The sequence below is a fragment of the Apodemus sylvaticus genome, chromosome 7, assembly GCF_947179515.1.
Source record: "Apodemus sylvaticus chromosome 7, mApoSyl1.1, whole genome shotgun sequence".
NCBI lineage: Eukaryota > Metazoa > Chordata > Mammalia > Rodentia > Muridae > Apodemus > Apodemus sylvaticus.
In genome coordinates this window covers 108,627,202-108,643,066 of record NC_067478.1, presented here as the reverse complement: position 1 = coordinate 108,643,066, position 15,865 = coordinate 108,627,202, and the positions used below count along the sequence as shown (strand labels likewise).

General features: G+C 39.7%; 2 protein-coding genes across 2 annotated transcripts in view; one reads left to right on the top strand and one right to left on the bottom strand.

Annotated features, from left to right (window-relative positions):
• The first annotated feature begins 874 nt into the window (after positions 1-874).
• On the top strand, positions 875-8,800 carry LOC127689805 (beta-ureidopropionase-like). Its single transcript, XM_052189390.1, is given in 6 exon segments — positions 875-1,189; positions 4,831-4,940; positions 7,771-7,865; positions 7,989-8,552; positions 8,555-8,679; positions 8,681-8,800. Coding segments are annotated over 6 exon segments (1,329 nt in total).
• Positions 8,801-13,768: 4,968 nt separating this feature from the next.
• Dpy19l2 (dpy-19 like 2) overlaps positions 13,769-15,865 on the bottom strand; it is a 109,369-nt gene continuing 107,272 nt past the window's right edge. Inside the window, exon 22 of the mRNA XM_052189673.1 lies at positions 13,769-13,919. Within this exon, the coding sequence (XP_052045633.1) occupies positions 13,769-13,919 (151 nt within the window). The remainder of the gene's footprint in view (positions 13,920-15,865) is intronic.

Sequence of the window (15,865 nt, the reverse complement as noted above, 5' to 3'; positions counted from 1 at the left end):
GTTAAGAGACAATAAGGTTCCAGGTTTGGACTATAACTCATTATGGGTAACATATCTTCTAGTAGATCTTTGCTTGCAGTGCTTAAGAACCTGTTAGAAGCTAAAGGGTTAGAATTGAAAGAATCTACATTGCAGAAATTTCTTTGGGCTGTGGATGAAGTTGCTACCTGGTTCTCTGTCTCAGGATTTTTGACTCTCCCTAGCTGGGATAAGTTGGGAAAGGATATAGATTTTGCTAGGGAGCAAGGAATTTTACGTCCAGGTACGCAGTCGATATGGCAGCTTGTTCGTTCTTGCCTTGAAGATTGAGAAGGGGAGTGTGCAGCTGAGATTGAAAGAGGAAGTGCAGCTCTTGAGCGAATGAAAGAGGAGCGTTCAGTAAAGTCAGAGAAGGGTGACAGCTCTGATAGTTCTGAGGATGATGAGCTGGAAAAGTTTTTGGAGGAAATGGAGTCCGTGAAGCTGAAAGTCCAGCCCTCGGCCCCAGGACCACCTTGCCCTCCCCATATGCTCCTCAGCCATCTATGGCATCTGGAGGACGTAGTTTGTGAAGTCTGTAAAGAGTTGAGCACCCAGGGTTGATTCCCTGTTTTTTCAAGACCAGCAGAGAAACCGTCATCATGAGCCTTTATATTGGAAGATAGTGCAGAGATTAGCAGAAGGGATTCATGCCTATGGCACTAGTGCTGCCTATGTTATTTCCATGTTTGAACACCTCCACCAATATTGCATGACCCCTCATGATTGGCAAAATTTGGCTCGTGCTTGCCTTTCCCCTGGGCAATATCTATACTGGAATGCAATCTTCACTGAACATTCGGCGGAGCAAGCAGCAGTAAATGCAGCCAATGGCCAGCCTGCTTGGGGACAGGACATGCTTCTAGGACAGGGCCGCTTTGCCAATGCTCAGACTGGATACCCCCTTCAAGTGTATGATAAAATTATTCAAATTGCCACGAGAGCATGGAAAGCCCTTCTGAATAGAGGGGAAGTGGCAGGAAATCTAACTAAAGTCATTCAAGGACCAACTGAGCTTTTTGCTGATTTTGTGGCACGAATGGTTGAAATGGCAAGCAGAATTTTTGGGGATGCTGATCAGGCCATGCCATTAGTGAAACAATTGGTTTTTGAACAATGTACTAAAGAATGTAGACAAGCAATTAACCCGTATAAGGGCAAAGGCCTAGAGGTATGGATGAAAATATGCAGTTAGGAGGTCCCATAACTAATGCTGGATTAGCTGCTGCTGTTATGCAACCATCCCACAAACAATCTGGAGGTAAGCAAGGGAGTTTTAAATGTGGCCAACCTGGCCATCTAAAGTGGCAATGTCCCCAGATGCAAAATCAGGAAAGACCGTGGCCTAGAACGCCTGGTCTGTGTCCCAGATGTTGTAAGGGTAATCATTGGGCCAATGATTGTAGATCAGTGAAGGATATTTCAGGACAACAGCTGGATGTGGTGGAGCCAGGCCAAAAAACGGGGCACAGGGCCCTCATCTTCAGGGCCTTCAAATATGTGGGGCAATGTCGGAAACATGGCCTCCAATGCAGTGGAAGCAGTTGGCCCACCCAGGCGAGCAACCTCAGGAAGCACAGGACTCGACCTCTGTTCCACCACCAGACTCATATTAACACCTAAGATGGGGCCTCAATTAATTGGGACTGATTTTAAAGGGCCCTTGCCGCCAAATACTGTAGTCTTATTAATAGGAAGAAGCTCAGTTACCATGCATGCAAGGTTTAGTTATTCATCCTGGAGTGATTGATTCAGATTTTACAGGTACAGTCAAAATCATGGCTTCTTCCCCTAGAGGAGTGTTTGCAGTTTCACGCAGTGATAGGATAGCTCAATTGTTAATTCCGCCCAGTTGCCATGGACTCTTTCCTTCTCATAACAAAGAGAAAATAAAGGGTTTGGCTCTTCAGGAGGTTCTGCAGTGTATTGTTCCTTGGAGCTGGGGGCTCGACCTTTGCTTTCCTTAGAAATTAATGGTAAAATCATACTTGGGCTTCTGGATACTGGAGCTGATAAAAGTATAATCAGTAAAAAAATACTGGCCAAAGAATTGGTGCAAGTATCAGATCAAATGTTAAGAGGCTTAGGATATGCACAAGAACCAGAAAGGAGTACACAGATTTTGAGGTGGAAAGATGAGGAAGGCCATGCTGGGGAGTTTCAACCATATGTTCTGAAAGTTCCTATTTCCCTGTGGGGAATAGATCTCTTGACTGAAATGGGATATGTACTCTCAAATTTTTGTTATTAAGAAGAAGTCAGGAAAATGGAGGCTCTTACATAATTTATGAGCAATTGATAAGCAAATGATGCCCATGGGCCCAGTGCAAAGAGGTCTGCCTCTTCCATCCACTTTGCCAAAGCAGTGGCCTTTGATAGTTATTGATATAAAAGATTGTTTTTTTTCTATTCCACTCTATGAGAAAGATACGCAAAGGTTTGCTTTTACAGTTCCCTCAATAAATCATGCATCTCCAGATTTACGTTATGAATGGGTGGTTTTACCTCAAGGAATTGCAGATAGTCCCACCATATGTCAATTATATGTTAGTAAATCTTTAGAAAATGTGAGGCAGCACTTTCCTAAGCTTACATGTTTGCACTATATGGATGATATACTGTTATCTGGGCCTACTGAAGAGATGGTGAAGGAAGCTTATCGAGTGATGATACAGGATCTTAAGAAAAGACATTTATATACAGCATCTGAAAAGGTTCAAAAGGATCAGGTAGTTAATTATTTGGGAGCCAAAGTACATCCTGATAAGGTGCGACCTCAAAAGATTAGTTTAAGAACAGATCATTTGCATACCTTAAATGATTTCCAGAAATTATTAGGAGATATACAATGGGTTCTTCCCTATCTAAAATTAACAAATAAAGAATTACAACCCTTGTATCATATTTTTCCAGGAGACCCAGATTTGACTTCTTATCGTTCTTTAACAAAGAATGCTAAAAAGGCTTTGAGTCTTGTGGAATCACATATTGAGCAGGCTGCTCTTGCCAGGCAAGAAGTGAATTCTACTATTTTGTTATGTATCTTATCAACTGAAGTACAACCTACAGCAGTGCTATGGCAATATGCTCCCTTGTTGTGGGTACATCCTAGAATTTCTCCAGCTAAAACATTGTCTCATTATCCTACTGCTGTTGCTCAGTTAGCGTTAATGGGAATTCAACAATGTTTGCAGTATTTTGGATCAGAGCCTGCGAGTCTAATTATCCCCTATTCCTCTCAACAATTCGAAGTACTTACAGCCACAGTTGATGATTGGGCTACAGTGCACTGTATGTTTGGTGGCACTATTGATAATCATTATCCCAAGGATCCATTGTTACAATTGGTTAAAGAACATTCCATAATATTTCCAAAAAAGACTTCCACGGTGCCTTTGAAAGATAGCCCTGTAATATATACTGGTGGCTCAAAGACAGGAGCGGGAAGCTTATGTTCTTTCTGGCTCGCCGCCAGTAGTTATTTCATTCCCACCTGCATTGCCACAGGTAATTGAGCTGCAAATAGTAATGTGTGTCTTTGAACGGTTTCTTGGTTCCTTCAATTTGATTTCTGATTCTTTATATGTTGTCAATATTTTAAAATATTTGGAGATTACTGGACAAATAAATTTGAAAAGTACTATTGGGGATTTATTGGTTCAATAACAAGCCATGATTTGGCAAAGAGATCATCCGTTTTTTTGTACAATATATTAGAGCACATACTGGATTGCCAGGACCACTGGCTGAAGGTAACGATTTGGCAGACAGAGCCTCTCACTCTATTTTTGCGTTTTTTAATTCCGCCCCTTTTGATTATGCTCAAAAGTTTCATTCCAGTTTTCATGTAAATTCAAAGATGTTAATGACTAAATTTAAGATCACTAGGGCAGAATCCAGGGATATAGTAAAAAGTTGTATCTCCTATGCCCCTTTACTTCCTCAAGCCTCTTTGGGTGTTAATCCACGAGGCTTGCGCCCTTTGCATGTTTGGCAGATGGATGTGACTCACATACCAGAATTCGGAAGATTAAGATTTGTGCATGTTTCTATAGATACTGCCTCTGGTGTAATTTTTGCCTCCCTCCATAGTGGAGAGGCTACTAAACATGTTATTGCTCACTGCCTGGAGGCTTGGAGCGCATGGGGTATGCCCACCTCTCTGAAAACCGATAACAGTCCAGCATATACTTCTTCATCCTTTGTTGCCTTCTGCCAATTTATGGGAATTTCCTTAGTAAATGGCTTACCCTATAATCCTCAGGGTCAGGGTATCATTGAATGTGCCCATTGCATGGTCAAAGAATGTCTTCTTAAACAAAAATGGGGAATTGGCCAAGGCAGAACTCCTAAGGAACATGTCTCTCTTGCTCTTCTGACTTTGAATTTTTTTCAATTGGATATACAAGGGCACTCCGCTGCTGAGCGTCATGCTTATCCTGATACCACTGAAAAGGGACAAGTAATGTGGAAGGATATTTTGATGGTCAAATGGCATGGCCCTGACCCTGTGTTAATCTGGGCGAGAGGGTCTGTTTGTGTCTTTCTACGGAATCAAGACAAACCACTGTGGATCCCTGAAAGATTGATGCGGATAATCGCCACACGACCTATTTCACAGCCCAAGGAAGATGAAGCCATGGATACTGTTGGTGGGACTGCTCCCACTGATGCTTCCTTTTTGATGGAGATAAAGCTGCCTTTCAGGACCTAAGCCATGTCCCATCTGAAGGAGTGGGCGGGCATTAGGTCCCTAGCCATATGCCTGACTCTGATTACCTTCCTCATGTTGAGGTGTCTGTGTAAAATGAGGACGAGACAGTCAAGATAACAAGCGCTAATGGTGCAAGCCTTCGCAGCTATCGAGGTGGGTCAATCCCCTCATGTATGGCTCGGCATGCTAGAGAAGTAGTCAATGACGGGTAAGATCTCGTGGACGTGTTACCAACCTAAGACAGAGAGCAAACCAATGCTGTTTGTATCTTGATGACGGGTAAGGAACAGTGTTGCATAGGACAACCTAAGTCAGGCATTCTCTCTGCCATTTTTGTAAAATAAAGAAGGAAGAAATGTGGGGAGCGGGCACAGCGGCCAGTCTAAAATGGCACCTGGGCTGGTTGTCAAGTCACATGACTCAGAAATGCTCCCCCACATTCCCCTTTGAGAGTCACGTTGGCACCGGAGAAGTGCGCATGTGCCCTTTGACATCATACCAGGCCACTCCCCGGCCATCGTCTCAATCCTATCACGAGCCTCCACATGGCTGTTTCTGATTGGTGAAAGCTAGGATATATAACTGGGGCAACGGGCTAGGATCGGGGGCTTCCTGAAGTAATGTTCCTGAATAAACTGCTTCGAGAAGAGTCTCCTGTGTAGTCTCCCTTATTCAGCTGGACGGATTTGGTAGCGACACTACTATACCCAGCAAAATTCTCAATCATCATAGATTGAGAAACCAAGATATTTCATAATAAAACCAAATTTGTACAATATCTGTCCACAAATTCAGCCCTACAAAGGATAATTGATGGAAAATGCTAACACAAGGAGGGAAACTACACCCTAGAAAAAGCAAGAAAGTAATCTTCCAACAAACCCAAAAGAAGATACCCATACAAACATAAAAATAACATAAAAAATAACAGGACGCAACAATCACTACTCCCTAATATCTCTTAACAACAATGGACTCAACTGCCCAATAAAAAGACATAGACTAACGAAATATTTCTCATGTAAATCTTCAATTTTATCAGAAAATGTTTGTAATTACCCGTTTAATTAATTTAGGAATTTCTTTTATGTTTACCATTTTATTTGTATTATTTTTAATGATAATCTTCAATTTTAATGTCTTTCTATATACTTCCTATATTTTATCAGAAATATTTCCAATGTAAATTTTTGATTTTATCACAAATGTTTCTAATTAAATGTTTCCACCTTCAATTAATTTACAGTTTTCACATCAACCATTTTTATGAAAAAATTTCCATGAAATAGTCAATTTTAACATGTTTGTCTATTTATTTCTTGAATTTTACCAGAAATATTTTCCATGTAAATCTTCAATGCTTTCTGAAAATGTTTATAATTCCACCTTCAATCAACTTATAATTATCTTTATGCCTACTATTTTATCTATATAATTTCCATGATGATCTTTAATTTTAACATGTTCTTCTATATATATTTCTACAATTTTATCAGAAATATTTTCCATGTAAATCTTCAAGTTTATCAGAAAATGTTTATAATTCCACTTTTTATCAACCTAGGAATACTTTTATGCTTACCATTATTATAGCTATATAACATTTTCCATGATAATCTTCAATTCTACCATGTTTTTCTTTATTTTTCTACAATATTATCAGAAATATTTTCCATGTAAATCTTCAATTCTATCATAAAATAATTCTATCCCATATTTCAATTAATTTATCAATGTTTTACATGTCTACTACTTTACTTAATTTTCCACAAAAATTGTAAATTTTAATGTGTCTATCTGAAATATTTTCCATGTAAATCTTTAATTTTATCATAAAGTGTTTTTACTTCCCTTTTCAATAAAAATTTTTAAAAAATTCATGAAATTCATAGGCATATGGATAGATCTAGGGTATGCACTCACTGATAAGTGTTTATTAGCCCAAAATCTCAGAATACCCAAGATTCAATTCACAGACTACAAGAAGCTGGAGAAGAAGGAAGACCAAGTGTCCATGCTTTGGGCCTTCTTAGAAGGGGGATCAAAATACCCAAGGCAGGAGACTGAGAGACAAAATGTGGAGCAGAGATAGAAGGAAAGACCATTTAAAGACTTTCCCACATGGATATCCATCCCATATAGTTACCAAATTCAGACACTATTGTGGATTCCAACAAGTGCTAGATGACAGGAGCCTCATACAGCTGTCTCCCGAGATGCTCTGCAGTGCCTGACAAATACAGAAGTTGGTGCTCATAGCCAACCAATGGACTGAGCACGGGGCCTCTAATGGAGGAGCCAGAGAAAGGACCCAAGAAGCTGAAGAGGTTTGCAGCCACATAGGAGAAACAATAATATGAACTAATCAGTACCCCCAGAGCTCCCAAGGACTAAACCACCAACCAAAGGGGGTGGGACTCATGTCTCTAGCTGCATATGTAGCAGAGGATGTCCTTTTCAGACACCAATGAGAGGAGAGTCTCATGGTCCTGTGAAGGTTCAATGCCCTGGTGTAGGGGAATTTTCTCAGGACAGGAAAGTAGGAGTGAGTGGGTTGGTGAGCAGGCAGAGGGGGGATGGGATAGGGGCTTTTCAGCGGGGAAATGAGAAAAGGGGTTAACATTTGAAATGTAAATAAAGCAATTATCTAATAAAAAAATTGACAGTAAAATACATCAACATCCTTAGAATGTAAGAGGTCAAAATCAGGAAAGGAAACTTTTGTCTCAAAACAAAGAATAGATTTAAGTCATGAATATAGAAGAAATATGGATAGAAGTCTTAATATTGAAATAACTTTAAAATACTAACATATCTCATGGAATGCTTAGTAAGAGACAAACTGAGGACATAAATAAAATAAGTAAAAGTAAAAGGACAAAGAAAGATTAGGAATTTAAAATATACAGGATAAATTCATTAAACAGATTGCATTGGAATGAGAAAAAGTGATTTGGCTTGAAAATACTATTGTAGTCCCTCTTCCCCTTCCCTTCCCTTCCCCCCTCCCCTCTCCCTTCTCCCTCTTTTTTAACCAGTGGTCAGGTCTCTGCCCTCCACAAACGCATAGGAGAGATTGCCGAGGTGGCAGCCATGTGTGGAGTCAACATCATCTGTTTCCAGGAGGCGTGGACAGCTCCTCTTGCTGGATTCCTTAAAATAGTTTTGTCTGGACCAAAAGGACTTTAGGGAGCCTTGAGCCTGGAACCAAGACTTCCTGGACTTTGTTGGCAACATCCTCTGCCAATGGATCAGGATATGCCCTTTGCTTTTTGTACACCAGAAAAACTTCCTTGGACAGAATTTGCTGAGTCGGCAGAGGATGGGCTCACCACCAGGTTCTGTCAGAAGCTTGCCAAGAAGTACAATATGGTGGTGATATCTCCAATTTTGGAGCGTGATAGAGATCATGGAGTTCTGTGGAACACAGCCGTGGTGATCTCCAATTCAGGACTGGTCATGGGAAAGACCAGAAAGAATCACATCCCGAGAGTGGGCGACTTCAACGAGTCCACCTACTACATGGAGGGAAACCTGGGCCACCCCGTGTTCCAGACCCAGTTTGGCAGGATCGAGGTGAACATTTGCTACGGGTGGCATCACCCCCTCAACTGGCTCATGTACAGTATCAACGGAGCTGAAATCTTCAACCCTTCGGCCACCATTGGGGAACTCAGTGAGTCCCTGTGGCCGATCGAAGCCAGAAACGCAGCCATTGCCAATCACTGCTTTACCTGTGCCCTCAACCGTGTGGGTCAGGAATGTTTCCCCAACGAGTTTACTTCTGGAGATGTTAAGAAAGCTCACCATGACCTTGGCTACTCCGTTCGAGCTACGTGGCAGCTCCCGATGGTAGCCAGACCCCCGGCCTCTCCCGTAATCAGGATGGACTGCTGGTCATTGAGCTCAACCTCAATCACTGCCAGCAGATCAACGATTTCTGGACGGACTTTCAAGATTACAGGACGACTTGAGATGTACGCCCGGGAGCTTGCCGAAGCGGTCAAACTCAACTGCAGTCCCAACATTGTGAAGGAAGATCTGGTTCTACCCCCTAGCTCGGGTTAGGTTTGGGGACATCTCCGGCCCCAGTGGATAAGTTTTAAAATGTACACAAGGGGGTTTTCAATAATCAGGCAGGAGGAGGGTAGAACAGGCAAGTGTGTGTGTGTGTGTGTGTGTGTGTGTGTGTGTGTGTGAGCTCATTGTTAATGATGAATGTGAGATTCCCCCCCCCCCCAAACTTGGAAATGTTTTGGGATTCAAAAGATGATTCAACAACATTGAAATTTTATTAAATGTAACTGGATTGGTATAGTTAAAAAAAAAAGAAAGAAAATACTATTGTAAAATCTGTCAAAAATAAAATGTGATATTGTGGGGGGAGGGTGGGGATAGAGAAAAATTCCTCTTTTATGCCCATGATTCAGAGATTTAACCTTTCAGAGTGTCCAATGGGTCTTAAATGTTTTCACTTTATCTTTTTCATTGCCTGAATGTTTCAATACCTTTCCCATGCCTTTACATCCTGGTATTTTGCCATCCCCTTGTTCTGCTCTATTACTGATTACTCTATTACTATTGACATTTTTTATTGAATTTATCAAATACTCCAGTTCAGACTTTTTTCAGTGTTGATATCTCTGTATTAACTTTGTTGTTTCATTTAGAAATTCTGTTCTCTTCCGATTCATTTAGGAGTTTGTATCCTCTTGGATTTCTGTGAACATAGCCATTCTGTAGAATTATTTGTCTGGATGAGGTTAGTAATTTTTAGAGGAGTTATGCTTTCACAGTTTTGCATGTTTGTTGTGTTTTTTATATTGGAACTTGCACATTTTGAGTAAGGTCATTGGTTCTGTATATCAAACAGCCTTTATTCTTTCAGTGGAAATGTTTGCAATAATAAATACATTTTATAATAAGATCCGCATGTGTACAGGAAATTGTTTACTGTACCAGTGCATTCAAGAAAGGCTGTTTCCCACTTTCTCTTCTATGAGATTTGGTGTATCTAGTTTTATGTTGATGTCCTTGATCCACTTAGACTTGAGTTTTGTGCCAGGTGATAAATATGGATTTATTTGCATTCAGATATCCAGTTCAACCAGCACCATTTGTTGAAGATGCTATCTTTTTTCCATTGTATGGTTTTGGCTTCTTTGTCAAAAATCAAGTGTCCATAGGTATGTGGGTTTATTTCTATGTCTTTGATTCTATTCCATTGATCAACCTGTCTGTCTCTATACCAATAACATGCAGTTTTTAATCACTTAAGATCCAGCTATACTGCTCCTAAAATGTTCCACCATACCATAAGGACTTGTTCTCTACTATGTTCATAGAAGCTTTATTCATAATAGTCAAAAATTGGAAACAAGTAAGATGTCCCTCAACTGAATAATGGATACAGAAAATGTCTTTCATTTGCACAATGGAGTACTATTTGGTTATTAAAAATGGAAACATCAAAAATTTTGCAGGCAAATGGATAGAACTAGAATCATCCTAAGTGAGGTAAGCCAGACTTAAAAGGACTTTTTCAGTGTTTGTATGTCTGTATTAACTTTGTTGTTTCATTTAGAAATTCCTCTTCTCTTCCAATTCATTTAGGAGTTTGTATCCTCTTGAATTTCTGTGAACATAGCCATTCTGTAGAATTATTTGTCTGGATGAGCATGGTACATACTCACTCTTAAGTGAATATTGTCCATAAAGGCTGGGATAACCATGATAGACACCACAGACTCTAAGAAGTTTAATAAAAAGGTCTTAGCAAGGATGCTTGATTCATACCCAGAGGGGGAAACAAAATAGTCATAAGAGGCAGAAGGAGGGAGGGATTTGGGTGGAAGAGGGTAAAGCAGAGAGGAATGGGAAGACAGGATCAGATGTGGGGAGAGACAAGAGAGAAGTCCAGAGGGCCAGAAGAATGAGTGGAGCTGGTGGGGAGGATCTGTAGGCAGTCCCAGAGACCTGGGAATAGGGGAGGCTCCCAAGATTCAATCCAATTCCCTTAGCAGAGATGCCTAACAGTGGGGACATAAAATCTGTAGAGGCCAAGCAGGACTCCCCAGTAGAAGGACACACACCTAGCCAAATTTTTGACCCAAAATTCATCCTGCCTAAAAGAAATGCAGGGATGGAGTAGAGCCCGGGGGTTGGGGGGAAGGCCAACGAATAGCTGGCCCAACTCAAAACCCATCTCCTGGGCATGCACCAATCTCTGACATTATTTAATGCTACTCTTATGCTTGCATAAGGATAGGATCCTAGCATATCTGTCTTCTGAGAGGCTCTAGACAGCAACAGACTGAAACAGATGCAGATACCCACACCCAAGCACCAGATGGATGGCCGTCAAGGACGCTTACAAAAGTGTTGGGGGAAAGATTGAAGGCCCTGAAGGGATGGGAGCCCTACAGGAAGATCAACAGTCACCCTCTGAGAGCTCGCAGAGACTGAGCCACCAACCAAAGAACACACACAGGCTTGAACTAGGGCCCCCGCCACATATGGAACAGATGTGCAGTTCAGTCTCCATGGCTACCCTGTCTGGCCTCAGTAGGAGAGGATGCACCTAATCTGGTGAAGACTTAATGTGCCATGGTGGGGCCCAACCTCCCAGAGGAGAAAGGGAGGGACTCTGTGAGGGAGAGAACAGGAAGGGGCGCATTTGGGATGTAAATTAACTAATTAGTAAAGACTTTCTAGGAAGAAACACATTGAGGGGGGTTAGAATGGTGCTTCTGATGGGCCTAACCCTGTTTGACCTGAGACAAATTATGCTTGTGTCTTAGTTTTTAACCAAAAAAGTTTTAAAAATATAGTAAAACAAAGAAAGGTTGTAGAAAACAATGTAATGGTTTTCTACAGTTGTAGAATTGTATTATGTCTTCTGGTGTTTAAAAAAAGAAAGGTAAATGTAAACTATAGTAAAGGAAGACAATACTCCAAAGCCTGTACAGCTACCAAATAGAGGACTCCGAATGCTCCTGTAGCTCTCAAATTCCCTATCTTTACTAGACTTTATCTCTCTTATGCAAATAAAGCAAAATAAATGCCCAATTTTATTAGAACCAGAATGACCCATTTGGGGATCTGAGTAGAAAAAGGATGAAGCCTAAGTGTTATTTGTTGTTCGTTGCAGCCACACACCATGCTAGGGGCTGGATGGCAGAGGACAGCTGTGTGAAGCTCACCTCAGCTGCGGTGCAAACCAGGACTGTAGAAGTCAGAAGGACATTATTTTCTGCACAGGAGGAGAATCTGCCCATTGTCCATCTCACAGCGTTTATATGTAGTCTTCAAATGTCAAAATACTATGTGCTAAAATATGCGGACATGGACCAAATAGCTTAATTTGTTTAAAATTTAATCTAAAAATTGAAAATAAGCGGAATTCCCACATTCCTATTTGTTTACGCCAAATTCATGCAAAGCCACGGAGAATCCTGAGGTGGCCTTACCTTGGTCTGTAGTTTTCTTTTACGGGAATGATTGCTTGGGTGGGCCAGGAGAAGGGAGCTGGAAGAAGCTAGCACCTTAACAGGATTTAATTGGTGTTTATTGGCCCTGCAATTAGGTAGAATTCTGATTTATCCTGAAGAAACAAAACTTCACAGGATAACATGAGTAAGCTTGTTAGCACGAAACCTGACACAAAATACACAGCGATATTTTTTGAGTGGATAGCAGGTGACAGACCAAGTATGAAAGAACCGGGATCAGACTTGTCTGTTAGTTCATGTCCGCCACTTTCTCTACCACAGTACTCTGCCTTCCAGTGGGACCACAGGAAAAAAATATTATTTTAATAGCTAAAGAAGATCATTGTCACATAAACCTAACTAATACACCTGTGGTTTCAGGTCTCCTTTTAACTTAAAAATATATGTTTCATAAAGAATGGAAAAGGAAGAAAATGCAGTCTTTGAGGACCTTTAAAATGATTTAATAGGCATTGTACATGAAGATAACAAAATTCATAGTACAAAATGATATGTAGGGAGCATTTTATTGGTTAACATAGCTTGTATGGTTTTTCTTGAATTCTGGTAATTACTTTAAAATATCCCCCTGGTGACGTCGTCCGAAACATGTTACGTTTTCATGAATGTTCCCCTCTTTCCTCCACACAGAAAAGAAACTACGTGAAAATGTTAACATCAACACAATACAGTGCTCTTCCTTAGCTGTTTTGTGTACAGCATTAAAATGTTTTCCAACTATAAAAGTTGGGATATAATCGCTTACCTATTGTAAGTAATTACATGTAACTAATCTATGAAATTGAATCATCTTTTATGGCTGACCAAAAACATAAGGAAAATATAAGTATGAAAAGTCCAAGATGCTTGACTCGGAATGGATGCATATTCAAACATCTAATGTGTTTAAAGTGTATCATGAAAAGAAAGAGACAATTTTACTCTCTGATGGACACACTCTATCTTCAAGGTAATTACCAATTTTCAAAGCATTTTTGATAGATAGCTTTTATTGGGAGATAAAATTTATAAAGCAATACCGTCTTCATCATAAACTAAAAATAAATGAGGCTACCACCATCATCCGGTTGCTCAGAGTCTGTGCTCTTCTCCATGGCCCACAGGCTGATCCACAGGCTGACCCATGGGTACTAGGTACTAGGTACTAGGTGCTAGGTGCTAGGTACTAGGTTCTCGGGGAAACCTGAAACAACTCACCTAGATGGTCTGAAAAGGAATTACTTCGTTTGGGTTTCTAAAATTATATTGATATTTTCCATACATGTTCCATCGGAACTCTAAAATGAACATCTGTGAATGAGGTATAAGTTGACTTAATCGTTTATGAGGTAAGCTTGGCAGACTGGCATTCAAGGTAAATAATGCAGTAATTTATCATTAGTAGTAAACCAGAAAAGTTTAAATAATTTTATCTTGCTTTAAAAGTGTCTCTTAGTAAAGTTTGTGATTTTTATTGTAAAGAAGACTGGAAGTGTTCATTTTTGACACACATCTTCGCACTACAGAACGCTGGGGTGCCTTGATCTCAGTTAATTTTCAGTACTCTGTACATACTATTCTGAAATACTGTGGTGAAGTACGGCCTGGAGTCCTTGAGCAGGACACTGCAGAGGGGAGGGTTAGCCGCATTGGAAGGGTCTTCCACATCCCAGATTTCAAGCATGCTGCAACCAGGTCTGGAAAATAAAGTGTATAAATAGATAGTTACATTAAATAAAATGACATGTTCACATTTCTAAATAGCTCCAAAATGTCCAGAGGCTAATTAATTTAACTACTTAAAATTTAAAACCATAATTCAAGAAATGATTAAGTCAAACACCTAGAATAAAACGAAGAGACACATGATACATCTCTAGCCCCAGTCAACATGCGCGAAACGTAAAATGTGGAGTCAGAAATACCTATGTGAGAAAGTTTACCTCCAAATGAAACACAACTCCACTTGATAATTGCTATTCTCATCCAGTCATAAGATGGGTTTGTAGTTGGATGATGTATATTAAAGAGCTAATGAAGTTCCTTTGAAGATTCATACATTTTTTAAAACATGAAGTGCACTGATCCAGTAAACAAACATATATCCAAGGCAGAGAAAGGAGATTCTTAGGCTAAGCTGTTCTCTTCAGCTCTTCCTTTTTCAGAGTGTCTATAAGAGTATGCTAAGTGGTATAATATATCTTGATAGAGAATAACCTTACATAAATTTTTACTGTATATTTTGAAATATAACTGTAAAGGTTTCTGATATTTCCTATGTACAGTTTGTATATAAATAGCATCACTACTGATATAGAGACATTCCTACCACTTAGCATGTCCCCCTTGCCCTTCCTAATGCTTCACATGAACTCTTGGGTTATCGCTAGAGTTCACCTCTAGAGTCCCCCTGTGACGCTCAATGGATTTGCTCCACTGAGAAGCTGCATCTTTCTGCTCACTCACAGCATGTTTACTTTAATTTGTGGCCCACTTTTGTTGCTTCTAGAACAGAAGCCAGTATCTTGCACATACCAGGCTAGTGCTGAACCTTGGAACTGTATTCCTAGTCCTCTTCTTTTTATTAATCCTTTGAATAATGAATATGGACTCTACCCGTGTTTCTCAACTTTCCTAATGCTGCAACCCTTTAATACAGTTCCTCATACTGGGGTGACCCCCTAAACAAAATTATTTCATTGCTACTTCATAACTATGATTTTTCTAGTTATGAATTGTAATGTAAATATCTGATATGCAACCCAGTGAAAGGGTTGTTTGATGCCCAAAGTGGTCACCACCTACACATTTAGAACCACCACTGAATCAAATACCTGGGTATGTTGAATCAGTTTCTGCTCACTTCCTATTTTCAGTGTTGGTCACCATGTACATGACTGACAACTGTGGCTTGAAAAGTGGGCACTTTAAAGAATACATTCTAATGACGCTTGGACTCTTAACTGATGAATGACATTTTTGTTATAGGCAACTTACTAGCCTAGATCTTATATTTCTGCCAGAAATCTAGATAACAACCTAAAGAAATCCACTTAAGACATTTTTTAAATATTGAAAATACAAACCTCAAAACATTTATAATGTTTTTACTTATTAGGCAACTATTAGTTATGAGAAATTTTTAGTCTTATATAGTCAATATAACTGAGTAAGAGCAACAGATAAGTATAAATCACTTATACTTTAGACATCTAATAAAACATTGCAAACACTGGAAAAATTATGGAATATATATTTACAATAGATAGTTTAACCTGACTTAAGTATTTCATGACAAATGCCTGTGCCAAAACAACGCCTTACTTCCTTAGTCTTTATATAGTTTATGCTTCCCGTGAAAAGCAAGTTTAAAGGTCATCTGAAAATTAGGTCATATTAAAATATGATTTTAATAGGTATTATGAGAAGACAGTATAATTTGACTTCTCTACATTGCAGTGGTCATAGGTTAATGAGATGTATTTAAAATACAAAGCCTTACAGAATCAGGATGTGTATGTAGCACTCCGGTAGCAGTGCAGAATGAAGTGAGGCATTTGCTGCTTTACAATATACCATATTATATTGTATAATATTATCAATATTAAGTTTGCTTCACAATGTACCGTATTATACATAGTAT